Source organism: Elaeis guineensis, chromosome 1 (assembly GCF_000442705.2).
Source record: "Elaeis guineensis isolate ETL-2024a chromosome 1, EG11, whole genome shotgun sequence".
In the NCBI taxonomy this organism is placed as follows: Eukaryota; Viridiplantae; Streptophyta; class Magnoliopsida; order Arecales; family Arecaceae; genus Elaeis; species Elaeis guineensis.
Genome location: NC_025993.2, coordinates 119,685,106 through 119,700,488, shown reverse-complemented (window position 1 = coordinate 119,700,488; position 15,383 = coordinate 119,685,106). Strand labels below are relative to the sequence as shown.

Genomic DNA, 15,383 nt, shown 5'->3' with positions numbered 1-15,383 from the left:
CCATCTGGTGGGCCCCATTTTCCTCAGCCCCATCATAAGCCCGTGTTTGGCCAATAATCACCCATGATTGCCATCCTCGTTAACCGGGCCACGCCACGATCGCTACCCGTCAGATTGAGATCAGACCACTCTCATAAACCACCGCTCATGGGCCGTCCGATCGCGTCGTGAAATGTAAGGGCGTTTTAGTCATTTGATGGCGTTATTTTTGAAATAAGGGCGTGCCAGTCCCGTCTACCGGCCCCGTGGCGGAAACCCGGGAAGAAAACGACGCGGCTCGGTTCTCCCCGCTGCTATAAATTTCGCTCCCATCTCGCTCGCTCCCTTCTCTTCTTTCGTTCCAAACGAGACTCTTCTGACTGTGGAGGAAGGAGAGAGAGAGAATAGGAGCGATGGGGGCAGAGAGGAACAATGGGAGTTGTATGGCGATCTGGTCGCTGCCGCCGATCTCGATCTCGAGGTGCTCTTATGGCTCCTCAGTGAACTCAGGTGTGTCTTCTTTTGTTAATGATTTTTCTTTTTTTGGATTTTTAACGATTTTGTTTCGTTGTGCGTTAATGCAACAGGCGGATTCACGGTATCTTCTACTTTAGATCTGTGTTTTTTTTGAGATTCGGTGGATGACGAGAAAATCAAGCATTTTTTTGGGGGGTCTTTTCTCTTGAACGTCGGCATCATTGGTCGTTTCTTGCTATTTATTTTGGTTTTGGGCATTGGTTTCGAGTTGGAATCCGAAATCTCTCCTTTTTCTTCTGTTTTTCTTTTCTTATTCGCTTTTCTCTTAATTTCTATCATGTTTTAAGTGGAAGTCGCACAATGTGCGATGCATGTCGTGTTTTTTCCTTGAATATGGATTTTTGTTGTTAATTTTTTTCAGTGCTGGAAAAAGATTGTGTGAAGAAGCGAGACTGATGAATTTAGAGCTTTGGTTTTGATTTAAAAAATTGTTTTTTTGGCAATTATTTAGCCTTTTGAATTTAAGGGAAGAGTAAAATTTAATCACCGTACCGGTGGTCAATGTCTCACCGAATCCGGCATCCTTGGACTACATTAAAGATGGGGCTTTTACAAGATTTGTTTATTAATTGGGAAAAGGTTGGTGGGAAGATAAAGGCAAGAATCTCTGGCATTCTGGCTTATTTCTGCTACTATTCCTTTAAACATGGGGAGCATGACACGAAGCACCATGATTTGTGTTTCCTTTCTCTAAAACTGTCCTCATTTGTTTGGAAATTTACGATTTTGCCCTAGCTCTACTTCTTTTTTCCAATGTTGCAAGGATTTAGGTCACTGGTTAGTGGTTAGTGCTAGTTATTTATGTAAACCAGTTTTTTGGTAATTATTTGAATATAATCCTTATTAATAGCACTGATAAGTTCAAGCATACTGTCTTTTACGTCCTGAAAAGAAAATTAGCGGGATGTGGAGAAGTCTGTGGGCTATCAGAAAATCTTGATTTTTAGTAATAAAGTGAAATGAAATAGGTTAAGCGTAGGCAGCAGGGGCTGACTTTTGCTAAAATGGTGCTGAACAAATGTCTTTAGACTTTAGGCTTGTGCTATGGTGCAATGCAGCTTTTGGGGTTAGCACATAACCGAGTCAACTCATAGAGTCCATTCTGTTTTTTGTAGCATGATTTGTGGTAAAGGAGAAGGAATTTATAATATGTCAATAGGTAGTTGCAAATGTAACTTTTGGGGTATAGCTTTAATTACTTTTGTTTGAAGAAAGCATATATGATAACTTTTGTATTTCAGAGTCCTCTAATGTCTTGCATTCTGTCAGAATATTATAACCATCTAGTATTCCTTTTACAGCAATTAGATGCACTGGATGCCCTTGTGGTGTTTGATATACTGGGGAACAATGATTGACCCTTGAATAATAGCATGCTTGAGAGGCTTACTGATTCAGTCATTGATTGTATGTCATGATTTTATTATATTGCCAACCTGAAGAGTTTTCAGTTGTCTGTGCACAGATGATTCTTCAACATGTGGATCACCGAGATGGATTGGAAGGGGTCTTTCTTGTGTTTGTATGAAGCGAAAAGTAACATATGAACGCATCTGTGTGAATCTCACACCTTTACAGGCAGGTTTCATTTATGAATTATGTCCATGGGGTCACTTATCATTTCTTTTTGAGTGTTTTCCATCGGTGAGGCACATCGAAAGAAACCTGTTCACTCGATAGCTTTGATGCTATCATTTCCTAAAGTTTTCTAGCAATTATTTTAGTTGATATCACACTATGTCTATTGTTAATTCTTTTATCAGTGTTTGGGATGCCAACGAATGGTTTTAGCAACTTTCTAGATGCACAACTTGCTGTTGGGCCGAGCCAGCCCATGGCATGCTTGTTTAGGCTGTATTACAAGAAGTTTGAGCCCATATTTTTATGGGATGGGCTGAGCTCGGGCCACAAACTTTTGGCCCAATTCAAGATTGGGCTGAACTTGGGCCAGTGATTTACGAGCCTGATAGCCATACCTATCCCTTCCCGATACTTATATACCATGTATACATATTTTGCATATATATTACACAAATACAGTAAAAATATAATACTAAAAATTAAGCAATTATTCTTCTAATTAAGAATTGTATATAAATTACTAATACAAATTTGGAATTGTAAATATGACAATAGATAGGGAATGAGAGTGATATTTTTTGAATTTTGAGTTGTTACTATTGTGGGCTCTTCTGATTTCAATTCGAGCTCGCTTTAACTTGTTGGGCTGAGCTTGGGCACATGCATGTTGGATTAAGGACAAGCTAGGTGCCTAGTAACCTAGGACACCTAGGCTGAGCCCGAGACCACCTATAGCCCAACCCAACCTGCCTGTTGTGCATCCCTAATATTGATGATCAATTTGAAAGACTAGTGTATCTGTGGACCTGACTTTTTTTTTTATATATAGCAAGAAAAGGCATGGCTTCTACTTTTTTTTTTTTTTTGGCATTCTCTTGTTGATCAAGTTAGTTTATCATGTTACCTATGTGGCCTATGATGCAGCACCGAATTGTAGAGATGCAAGAAAATAGAAAAGTTGAAAAAATAAGTGAGAGAGAAACAGAAGGGATATCCTGAAATTTAGTAGGAAGAGATGAAGGTAAAGTCCAAGAAAGCTTGAAATTAATCAAATGCTATATTGTAAAGTTCTAAATGGTGGTGTTCGCCTTTCCCTATGTATATGGTCAACACAAGTACGGTTCTTGAGTCAACTTCTGGCATCTATAGCGGCTGTGTGTGTGTGAGAGAGAGAGAGAGAGAGCTCATTTTTTGAATGTCATGAAGCTTTTAGTTTTAAATACTATTCTGCATATAAAAATTTATTAAATTATGCTTTTGTTATTTGATCGTTAACAACTATAACATAAATTGATATTTTCTCTGTGAGAATGCTATTGTGTGAGCTTACTGCTATGCTTCTTTCTTCAAGTTGTCTTCAACAGTTTCCTAAGAAATTTGAAATTAAAATTATTGAAAAAAAATAGTTCAGTTGATCTAAATTTGGGAACCATTATTTTTACTTCTATCCAGTAAAGTGCCTTGTTTGTTACAGCTTTTGACACTATCCACATGCCATTAGTTAATTGTTGATATATTGCAGGAAGAAAGACTTCAAAGACTGAAGCATCGCATGAAAGTTTACTTTGATCCCCTTAGGAGAGATCATCAGGTGTCTTTGCTCATCTAGTCTGATATGTATATTTGTGGTACATGTATGGTGCATCCATAATTAACACTAACAAATACTGAGTGGATCAGTTAATTCAGCATTCAATGACCTCAAAGTGCTAAAGATAGGAGGATCATTGCTTTTAGCTGCTAGCTTAAATGAATCACATCTAGCGGTTGCATTTGTCATTAAGGTGTTGATTATTCATCTTTCTTTTGTTTCATGACCCCAGACACAAGGGAGATTCTGTCATTACAAATTATTTTGAAAGAAACATGCACAAACTCTTGAGTGCACTGTACCTGTGTTTTAGACTCTGGCCATTTATCAACAGATGCTGTTGGTGATAAGTTTCTAACATTCAAATATGTTTTAGATTTCGAGGTTAATACTTGACAATATAGATCATAAGATAACAGAAATTATGAAAGCCAACTTTGATTTCTTGGCTAGATACTGCTCCTTGATCTTACTCATGAATATCACTTGGCGGTTTTCCCTTGATTTTTGCTCTTGGTTCAGCTAATGTTGCCACTTGCCAGCAGCAGCTGCCTCATCCATCTAGTTAGTTTATATAGGATTTGTGTAGTGTTTTCTTCCTAGGTTAAGGCCAATCTGAACACATGGAGAGTTGGTTGGAAGCCTATGGTCCTAGGTGGGAGCTTAGGCTGTCATGTGGTATCTAGTGCCTTCCTGGGCTTAAGTGGCACAAATGACTTTTTCCCTTGTTGTCAGCCTTCCCCGTTGCCCTGCCCACTCTGCTCCCCGCCCCACAACCCCCCCCCCCCCCACCCTCTCTGTGTGTGGGATAGCACATCAACATTCAGTCTCAGAATCATTTATCATAGAATGATATTATTGAGTCTTTGTTTCATATAAAGTATAATATTACATGAACATGACACAGAGTCTGTGCTGCCTTCCTTGTCTTTTTCTATTTGAAATGAAACCTCAAGAACCTTAAACATTCAGTACTCAAACTTATAAAATGTTCTTGACACTCTATAACTTCCTCAATGTTGCCTTTATTCTATCAGCACCTCATGAAACTTATCTCTTGATAACAGGAAGCTCTCAGAGCTCTTTGGTATGCAACATACCCTGATCAAGAACTTCATGGTCTGATATCTGACCAGTGGAAGGAGATGGGATGGCAGGGTAGGGACCCATCAACTGATTTCAGGTACACTTATGAAATTTTATTCGTTTTGCATGCAGTCCTTCTGTTAGATGCTGTTTATTTCCTTATGAATGTGCCTGGTCGTGCAATCAATTTTGCATTTTGAGCAGGGGAGCTGGATTTATTTCATTGGAGAACCTGCTCTTCTTTGCAAAGACATTTTCTGTAAGACGATATCGTTCATTTCAATTCTTTGTTTATATGATGAAAATCCTCTGATTAGTGTTTTCACCAATATCAGTTTTGATCTAGTTAATTTTTCTTCTCTGTAGAAGTTTTATTTATTGTCTTCATAAAGCTTTTTCTACACCAATATTTGCTTGAGAGCAAACTGACTTGTTTTATATTGCAGACTTCTTTTCAGAGGCTGCTGAAGAAACAAGGTGGTAAGCGAGCTACTTGGGAGTACCCATTTGCGGTTGCTGGTGTAAACATTACATTTATGATAATGCAAATGCTGGATCTGCAGTCTAGTAAGTATTTCTGCTCTTGCCATGTATATGTCCTTAAACTATTCCATGATTTGTTGTTGTTGAATATGTAGCTACAGTGTCAAAAAACAAGCAAATAAATACATGTTCTAAACAAACCCAAGTGATAAAAAGCAGCTTTCTCTTTTCTTCATGGAATTGTTGAAGAATGAGCTGTTAGACCCAAAAGAATTTAGAGAGAAGGGTAGAGTTTTAGAAGCCCGTATATCCCCAAACACATTTCTTGGTGCATGTGTGAATCTCTTTCTTTTTTATCTTCTCTTGTTTTGATATAAAAGGAAGGATGTAAAACGAAAGACTTCAATGAAGAGATCTGCATGAAAGTATGCTTCATCTGAAAACTTTGAGAAAGAAAAACCTCCGAGAAAGAGAAACCTCCGGTTCCTGTGGTAGACATACATTATTGAATGAATAAGGAGTTTTGCAGTTAGGACCAATTTCTTCCTTGTCATCCCCATCATTCACATCATCCTCCTCCTCATCATCATCATCATCCACCAGCACCATTACATGGCTTTGCAGGTCTAGACATCTTTTCTGCTTATTTTCAAGAAACTGCTTGTAGTTTGAAGCTGAGAATCTCCACAAAACACTGTACAATTCTTAAATATAAAATTAGGAGCATTATGGTCAGATTGTTGCTCAAAACAATATTAACCAGTAGAAGCATAACAAAAGATGTGAGCTTCATGGGTTCTGTTTTCTATTTTGAAAAAAAGGGATAATATAGAATATTATGTGGCAAGGGTAAGTTAATAAGCATTTAGGCCTGGTTGGGCTAAATTTCGTGGGATAGGCTGGAATTGAAGTGCGAGATGGAAGGGAGGGAGAGGGGGAGAGAGAGGGAGACTGCAGGGGGTTGCAAGGCCCACCTCCTCTCAAGGTCTTTTTTAAACCCCTTGGATGCAGAACATGGGTGCACGCTCTCCCTCTCCCTCTCCTGGTCCCTCCCTTCCAATCCCTGCTTATCCTGTCGGATTTAGTTAAACATGCCCTTAAATTGAATTATTCCTCATCGCTACAGTTTTTTTAAACCCATCTAGTCCTTGTGGTGAATCCTGAAAGAAATTTGCCCATCAGAGTATTGTATCCTAATCCACAGACAATTTGGTTATACTAATATATAGTTCATCTCCCTCTTTCTCATGTACACATACATAGAAGAAGAATATTATGTTCTTTCTCAACTGGACCTACTATTTACTCCTCTTTTACTATTGTTGGTCCAAGTAAATAAAATAAGCATTCGCAAAGATGAAAGAAGAGAGACATGTTTTCCATGTCTAATGCCAGCTAATAGAATTTAAAACAAATGGAAAAGAGACTTCCTTTCCTCTGTCTCCTTAAAGTCCTTGTTGATGCCAATTCACAAAATAATGCAACTTCAATTGCTTGAATGAAATAAACTTGGGAATGTCACTTTGTAGAAAGGTTCATCCACTTTTTACCTTATGCCATAATACCAACAGACTGATGTGGACAAAAGACATAATATGAAGTGATGAATGTACATAAGATGTAACTGCCTTTCAAGCAGCTCAAAACAAACAGATATGGATGAAAGACAAATGTGAAGAGCAATGAATGTACACAAGATAGCATGTAAAGCAACATAAAGTAAGACAAGTGAAAGAAATACTTGAATCATAAGAAGAGCATGAATTACATTTACTTTGATAGGACTCATGCTCTGAGGCAACAATGATGGAATAAGGGGTGCATGCATGGAAGCAGCTTGTAGACTCAACAATATGCATTACCTGAACAGAAATTACACTAATGGACAGTAAAACCAGATGTGGTACAACACCATATATAAGTGAATATGTTACCATGCTTTTATGATGGAAATAAGCTGGTACACTGAACCTTCTTTAACACAGGGAGACAAAAGTTCCATAAACATGAATACAGTCAATTAAAACTTATCCTTGCTATATATGTCTGGTGTATTAGATTAATAGTTCAGAGTATTTAAGGATAATTGATTGAGCTGCTACTAATTTCGGATGACACATCTGCAGCAAAGCCAAGGACTTTTGTTAGAGCTGTTTTCATCCAAATGCTGTCAGGTGAGATTGCAACTGCATCCAAACAAAGCCAACTACTGCTTTTATATAGTTAGATACAAGAATTTTTCATCGAATGAAAGGTAAGATGCTTGTCTCGTGTGATGTTTGTTTTCAGAAGATGAGTGGGCATTCGACTTGCTTTACTGTGTAGCATTTGTGGTTATGGACAAGCAGTGGCTGGAAAAGAATGCTTCCTACATGGAATTCAATGTAAGTACTTCCTTTTTACCTTAGCAGAAGCCTACTTCTACCTGTCTCCATTCATAATTCTCTTGTTGAAAATTGTGGAAATTTGTTTGTTAATAGGAGGTTTTGAGATCCACTCGTGCACAGCTGGAGAGGGAATTACTATTGGATGATGTCATGCGGATAGAAGACATGCCATCTTATAACCTTCTTTGCTAGCACTAGATGATTAAAGTGTATAGTCTCATCTTTCCCCATTTTCTTTTTTCTCTTGAGGGGGAAAAAAAAGAAATCTGATGACCTCTAACCCTTTAAACGAAAAGCATTTGACGCAGGCACACCTTCCATTTCATCCTCATAGTCTATGTCAAACTCTCATTCTCTCAATCTCCCAACAGATCCAAGCATGCCTTGAAACACAGGTTGGATAGAATTTGTTTGATATTAATTTATTGTTGCATTGTTATGCATTATGTGAGCTTGTGCATGATGCTCGCCAGTTGTTCGATGGAGATCCTGAGAGAAATTTGATAATTTGGACAATGATGGTCAGGCAGAATTTCTCTCTCAAATGAAGCTTTGTAGTTCCAATGGATGTCGAGCCAGGCAAAGCAACTCTGGTGCGTCAGTGCTCTCAGCTTGTCCTCGATTGGGCGGGTTGAACTTGGGGTGGCAGATTCACTCATATATGAATGGTAGGGATGGCTTTGGTGGAGATGCATGCATGCTAAGAATGGTGGGGTTTCGGTTGTGCTCGAACTGTTTGGGGAAATGCCGGAAAAAAAAGGAGGCCCAGCCTAATAATGTATCTAATGTGTGTCAGCTTGTTGCCGTGCCGGCTTGCCTGAAGTGGGTCAATGGTGGTTGTAAGCCTAAAATAGAGAGCTAAGGATGCATGGTTGATCTTCTCGAATGGAGTTGGAAGCTGATGGAGGCTGAGAAGTTGATTTAGGGGTTGAAATGGCAAACCGATAGTGTGTTATTGGGAGTTTTGCTGGCTGCCTGTAAGAATTATGGGAATATCAAGATTACAGAGAGGGTGGTGCAGGAGAATATGAAATAGGAGCCTGACAACCACTGGGTTTATTTCCATCCAATATATATGTGGAGGTGGGGAGATAGCAAGATGTAGTGAGGTTGAGGAAAGTGATGAGGGTCTGGATGGAGTTGTATGGAAGGTGATCAGTAGTTGAATGATTTGTATGTCTTCCAGAGTGCCTGTGCCAAAATGTTAGGAAAAAAAAAAAGGTGCAGATGATTATTGTTCCCCTGGCAGTGACACATGAATGCTAATATATAAGCTGCTAATTGCCATAATTTGTACACATTGCAAAGATAGCATTTCTTCGTTATTGAAAGTTAGCCTCAAAAACTTAAGTTGTTATTATTTTGGATTGATTTAAATGTTATCTTGTCCCTGCAGTATTTGCTTTCAGGAACTTTCAGTGGGGCAACTGAGATGGAAGCTATACAGCCCTTAACAGAAAATGTGTAACTCATAAGTTTCTTTCAGATGTTGAGGATTTGAATTTTTTTTTCCTTCAATGGATACGTCAGAGAATTGGGAGGAAAACAATGAGTGAATCAAATCATGCATTTGCTCGCTTTATTAGTATATTAAAATATCTTCTACATTTCAGTCAGATTTTGATATGAAGAAAACTAAGCATGGATGAATGGCTTTATTTATAAGATTAAACTATTGTTGTATTCTGAATTCTATGTTACATTTACTCATTTGACCAATCCAATTCATATTCTATCTTGTCAGTTTCTCATGGCTGGTCTTTCTAGTTTTTGGAATCTGTCATTATTCATGGTACCAATTGGTATTAATGTGTAGATTTTTTTTTAGGTCTACTGTTTTTCCTAGGGTCAACAACAATCTAAGGTTGCGTGCATTGCTGGGCAATTTTAATTTGAATTATCTGATAATCTGGATTATCTACAATCTGAATAGATTACCAGTAATATTGATTACTGTATTTGGTACACGCATGTAATGTTGCGGGTAATATTGCAGCAAAATTATTGAGAATTTTGATTGACATGTTTGGTATGACAATCAGATTACTGGTAATATAATATTAAATTCTCAAAATATCCTTAAATCAAATTATTAGTTTAACATTTTAAACTATTTATTTAATTTTTTTAATGATAGAAATTATTATATAAAAAATTTATTATTTTTTAATATTCATTATTATTATTATTATTATTATTTTATCCTTCCTTCTCCTTCCCTCGCATGCCACACCCCTCCTACCCTCACCCCACCCCCCGGTTGTTGTGCCTCTAGCACCACCCCCGGCCGTCGCGCCTTTTGCACCACCCCCTAGCCCAAATCTGCACCCCGCACCCTCCGCGACCGCCTCCATCACTACCCTCACCGATCCGTGCTGCCGTCCTCGCCCACCCCATCGGAGGTCGTGTCGGTGAGAGAAGACGGTGAGGGTCAAGAAAGAGATGGGTACGAGGTCTGACTTCGGGAGTTGGACCAATTGATACAAGAGGATCATGATGGTGGAGGACAGGGGATGGACGGAGAGAGAGGTGATAGCGGGAAGGATGATGGTGAGGGCCACGAATGCAGCGTAGGAGGTGGCTCTACCATCGGAGGAGGAGTGATCGAGAGCGTAGAGCAGTGGTGGGCAATGCGGTCATGGGAGGGGGGTTGGGGGGAAGCAGGGGCGAGCGGCGGGTGGCATCGCACGGGGAGGGAGAGGGGAGGAGGGCAATTTTGTTCCAAAACTTTATTACAAGATTATTAAAATAGTGATAATTTGGATAACCATCCATCCCCTTGGTAATCCAGATTATCTCGCATAGATAATCTGGATTGCCAAAGCAATCTGGATCACCAATCCAAAAAATATACCAAATGTGATAATCTAGATAACCACATTAAATTACCAGCAATCTGGATAGATAGCCAGCTGCCAAAAGCAACCTAAAGATGATGAAATAATGATTTCCTTCCTATCTAAAGGAGTGTCTTTTAAGGCAAGATTGAGAAGTGTAATGAAAGAAAATGCAGCTCCAAGCAAGCACTCCAATATGAACATGGTCAAATAATGCAACTTAGCAATTTATTAAAGAGGAATGAAGCCAACTTCAAAGATTTAACTCTCCATGTGAATGCATTAGGTCATGAGATCCCACAACATCCTCTTTCCTTCTCCAATTGGGATCAAATGAGGTGGCTCTTCTCTCTTGATCCCTCCTGCTATCACTTTTCATTGTCTATGGCCACTGCTTTCATTCACTACTATTACTAGGGGTGCAAATGGATTGGGTCAGATCAAGTCATGAGTGATCCTGATCCAATCCTATTTTTTGATCGAGTCTTGATATTAGACCCAAACCCAATTCATTAAAAGATCGGCTCGAGTTGGGTCGGATCCATGATCAAATTTTTTGACCCAATGGGTTATTCGAATTGGGTCGAATCTATGTATAATTCGATCGTAATCTATGAAATATGGATTCGATTTGGGTCGGGATTGGGTCTGGATTGGATCATGGGTCAATTAACTAATAGGCATTAGCTATAGCTATTGTTGCGGTTATGGGTCAAGGGATCGGATTTTCGCATACGTGAAGTATTGTCCACTTTGGCTCATGACCATCTTTGGGCTTCAGTGGGCCTTAGACTTCAGTGGGCCTTGATCAGTTAGAGCCTCACGGATTTGCTCTTTAAAAGGCACCTCATGTGGGAAAAAAGATTCTAATCTATATAAGCCATACTCTCTCTTGACTTTAACCGATGTGGGACTAAAGAAGCCCTCTCTACACCATAACACAGCCTCCTAATCAAGAAGGAGTATGTGTGGATAGGAGGCTTCCCACAAACGGTGCCAATGTTGTAGTTATGGGTCAAGGGGTTGGATCTCCGCATACGTGAGGTATTGTCCGCTTTGGCTCATGACCATCTTTGGGCGTCAGTGGATCTTGGGCTTCAGTGGGCCTTGGTCATTTAGAGCCTCATGGATTTGTCCTTTAAAAGGTGCCTCACGTGGGAAAGAAGATTCTAATCTATATAAGCCATACTCTCTATTAACTCTAACCGATGTGGGACTAAAGAATCCCTCTCTACACCACAATGTTTACCAACTTCTCTCTCTAACTTAAACATCGGAGGATCCCCGCCAGACACAAATCCTGTCAGTGCGAATGTTGTCTTGCAAGTGTTCGTTCCCGATGATAGGCGACGAAGAGTTGGCTGCTACAGCTATTAATCGATTCTCATGATTAGAATTGAAGTTGATATTATAAGATTATCATCCAATGATACTCGTGACATAATAATTTTTAGAGTGGTCATCAACATGTAACAATTACATCCCAAAAAATTGCCAAGATGTATCTCATGTATATATAGAAACCGGTCATGGGATCCAACTGAAAGTGAAATATCTATTTCATACTAATTCTCTAAATTTTTTGAGTTGGAAAGGTTGTGTAGGTTTGAGGCATGTGAAGGATTTCTTATGGAAATGAAAAAGGAAGAAGATAATATTTATTGGGGACTCCATCAGCTTGAACTAGTGGGTGTCACTCAATTATAGGGATGGAAAGGGAAGAAAATAATATTATGTAGGTGGGCAGCCTACTATAATTTGTGCGTAGCCCATGCTGGTATATAATAAGTTTAGATCATATAATAGGTTCGGGTCAAATCGGGTCATTGAGCATAAGATCCATATAAATCTAAAAATTCAAAAGGATCAAGCCCGTTCAAAATTTAGTAAATTCAAATTCAATTCAGAAAATAGAATGGATTCAATTTTAGAATCCGACCCGGATCTATGGATCTTTTTAAATAGTTCGGATCGGATCTCCGTGGGTCAGTCGGGTTGGATCATGGATCAACCCAAAATATTTGCAGCCTTAACTATTACTGATTTCGTCAATGCCCTTTGAATGGTACAGAGACACTATCCCCTCAAAAAGAAAAAAGGAAAGAGTTCAAGTCAAGAATCAGATAACTACTTATCAGTTGAGTAGAAGCTGACATATACTTAACCAGAAAATGTCACAATTGTTGACCCAATGACTCCATTATCAAGATGATGATCCAATAGGTTAGCTAAGCCATTTGCTTTCACATCAAGAGAAGAAAAAACTTGACATGATCCATTTAATCTAGATTATTTTAAAGAGCAAAATTGTGAGGCTCTGTGCTATAGCGGTTAGAGGCTGAAGTAGACAATACCTTACGTATATAGGAGTGGAGATTGATCTGTTTGAGCCATAAACTTTTGACCGCAATATTGATACCATCTATGAGAATCAGACTATATATGATACATCTCCTGCCTACACACAAAGTTCCCCCTAACTGGGAGGCTATATTATGAAGAGATGACATCATTAATCCCATATTAGTTGTGAGTTTAAGGAGGACTCTGGTTTATATAGGAAGGGACCATTCTTTTCATGTAAGATATCTTTTGGATTGAAATCTAGAGGAGCAAAATTATGAGGTTTATGGATCAGAATGGATAATATCTTATATGACGAGCCATAAGTCCTTAGCCGTAACATATATCTATTACTTTGATGGCCTATAAAGGTGGCCAAACAGGAGATTTTGTGATTTGTTTGCCTGTTGTTGACAATGTAATTGTTAGTGCTTCTTGTGGTTCAAGAACGGGAATGCTTAGAGGGATTCTTTGTTCTTGTTTAGTTCTCTTGATAGTTCCGAAGATTGCTGGATGAAGTATCAAATCTTTGCTAATAAAGGGTTCTTTTGGTGACTATGATATATTGGTTTCTATGTTTCTGTAAAAGTTTCTGTAGATAAAGTTTGGCTGAAAAGTGATAATAAATAATTCCAGTGTTTCATTAACATTAAAGATAATTGTTTAAGTATTGTACTAGGTTTCTATGTCTCCATGCCGACTAGAGTTTCTTGTAAAGTTTGAAAGAACAATATTATTGTTGAATAGAATATAATTTTCTCTCTAAAGGAGAATTGAACCGAGAAAGGCTACAATAAAAAATATAAAATGTCACGATAGTTTAGGAGAAAGGAATGCGAGATTTTAATGATGAGCAATCTCCCATCTTTTTCTTTTCCTTTTTTTTTTTTTTTTTTAAGAACAATGCTATAGGAATGGGTGGAAATTCTCCTACAAACAGGAGTCCTCAGGGGGGTTAACCTAATTTTTCATCGTTTTGTTTAAGGTTTGATGACTTGATGTTAGTTTAGCATTAAGCATAGCCCTGCACTCAATCATCCTAGCTAAGAGTTTGCTAAGAAGTCACAAAAAAATGGGGAAAGATAGAAATGCTGTAGGAAGTGTAGTATGTCCGTAGGTTGCCAACTTTGTATGAGTAGTTAAAGAGTGATCATGCTTGATTTAAACTTGATAAGAAATGGGCAGCAAATGCTATGTGAGGCAAGTCGATCACATTTAAAAAATAAAAAAATAAAAAATAAAAGCTTGCTTTACATTGATGCAGCAAATCAAGATGAATGGAATCTCTATATGGCAAGATGATTTCTTAGGGGACCTGAAAAAGCATCTCCTAGCGTTATTTATTTTAAAATAATATGATCAAGTTAACTAATATTTCTTTTTCTGAAGTAAAATATTGGGTAAAATATTGGCATTGTATTAGTCCAGAGAACCTTATTTCTGAGTGAATTAAGAGGTAGTAGAAGCTACCCCCTATTTATAAATGCATAAAAGAATTACAGAAGTGCTGAGAGGTTAAAGAAAAGTCTGATAGAAATAAGATTGAGAATAGTAGTGAGAGAAAAATAGAAATACAAGTTAGTTAGTAGAAGATAGAGTGTTAAAGTGACAGTTGATGGAGAATCAACTCAGTGACTGCACTAGAGATTGTAGCCTCTCCCACAATAGTTTATGGTCACTCTCATTATTCCCATACATTCAGTTGCGAAAAGGGTGAATAATTTTTTATATCACGGCATAGATCGATCCATTCTTTTCACGGAACACACTTGCATTCTGTTCATGCTAGATCTCCCAACACTTTTTTTTTGATGAAAAGGAAAGTAGCAGGATGAACCTACTACTCACCTGAAATATTATTCATGATGAAAGGATATCCAGGTATAGAAAAAGAAGCACTAAAAAGGTAAAACAGTCTGCCTGAAAGATCAAAAAAAAAATCAAGAGGATGTACAATATAAAAGTAAATCCAAGAGGAGATACTGGTAGTCTTAACCTGATAAGGGAGAGCAAAGACTCAAAAGAAGTATCTACAGAGAAGCAGCGGCATGCAACACTGAATCAATGGAAATCTGTAGCTACAAGGAGTCTCGTCATTGTCTCCCTCCACAACCAAATAAGCAACAGCCAATAGAGATAAAGCCAATCGAATTCCTCAGCAAGGGCAGCAACCAAAAAAAAAAAATCTCATCCATGGGTAGCCACAAAGGCAACTGATGAGGAAAAAGGCACCAAAAGCTTAATTCTATCCCACATTTGGCCAAACCCATGGAGATCTTTATGGCAACTAAGGCTGAGCAAATATCCGAAATCCGAAGAAATCCACCCAATCCGACCCAATAAATATCAGTTTTGGTCGGTTGAAAGACATAAATCAGGTGGAATCGGGTTAGAGTTTGTAAAAAATCAGTTATTTACAGTCGGGTTTAGTTTTTACACTTTTAACCCGTTTATAACCGAACCAAACCTAACCGATGTAGTATTTCACAAACTCACTTTTATTTTGAGACAGTGTCATTTAGACTTTAATACTTCATTTTAAAAACTATCCCGTCACCT

The 15,383-nt window shown here is 38.3% G+C and overlaps 1 protein-coding gene across 11 annotated transcripts; it reads left to right on the top strand.

Annotated features, from left to right (window-relative positions):
- The first annotated feature begins 263 nt into the window (after positions 1-263).
- LOC105032437 (uncharacterized) lies at positions 264-9,373 on the top strand. Of its 11 annotated transcripts, none has more exons than XR_012142964.1 (11): positions 264-489; positions 1,982-2,098; positions 3,624-3,688; positions 4,756-4,871; positions 4,979-5,033; positions 5,221-5,341; positions 7,384-7,431; positions 7,547-7,641; positions 7,738-7,853; positions 7,953-8,039; positions 9,041-9,373. XR_012142964.1 is itself a non-coding variant. In XM_073261308.1 (10 exons), exons 1-9 carry the CDS (start codon positions 393-395, stop codon positions 7,834-7,836), a joined length of 813 nt encoding a protein of 270 aa, XP_073117409.1. In that variant the 5' UTR covers positions 264-392; the 3' UTR covers positions 7,837-7,853; positions 7,953-9,365. The 11 variants fall into 11 exon arrangements, 5 of the variants coding, with proteins under 5 accessions (XP_073117409.1, XP_073117404.1, XP_073117400.1 ...); XR_012142963.1 differs by having other exon boundaries at positions 7,941-8,039; XR_012142962.1 differs by having other exon boundaries at positions 8,118-9,366.
- The last annotated feature ends 6,010 nt before the right edge of the window (positions 9,374-15,383 follow it).

Bases quoted from the DNA above. Each gene is read 5' to 3' on its own strand.
- LOC105032437 (XM_073261308.1), top strand. From the start codon at position 393: ATGGGGGCAGAGAGGAACAATGGGAGTTGTATGGCGATCTGGTCGCTG. The intron at 4,872-4,978 runs GTACACTTATGA...CATTTTGAGCAG, and splicing joins GACCCATCAACTGATTTCAG to GGGAGCTGGATTTATTTCAT. The intron at 5,342-7,383 runs GTAAGTATTTCT...ACACATCTGCAG, and splicing joins AATGCTGGATCTGCAGTCTA to CAAAGCCAAGGACTTTTGTT.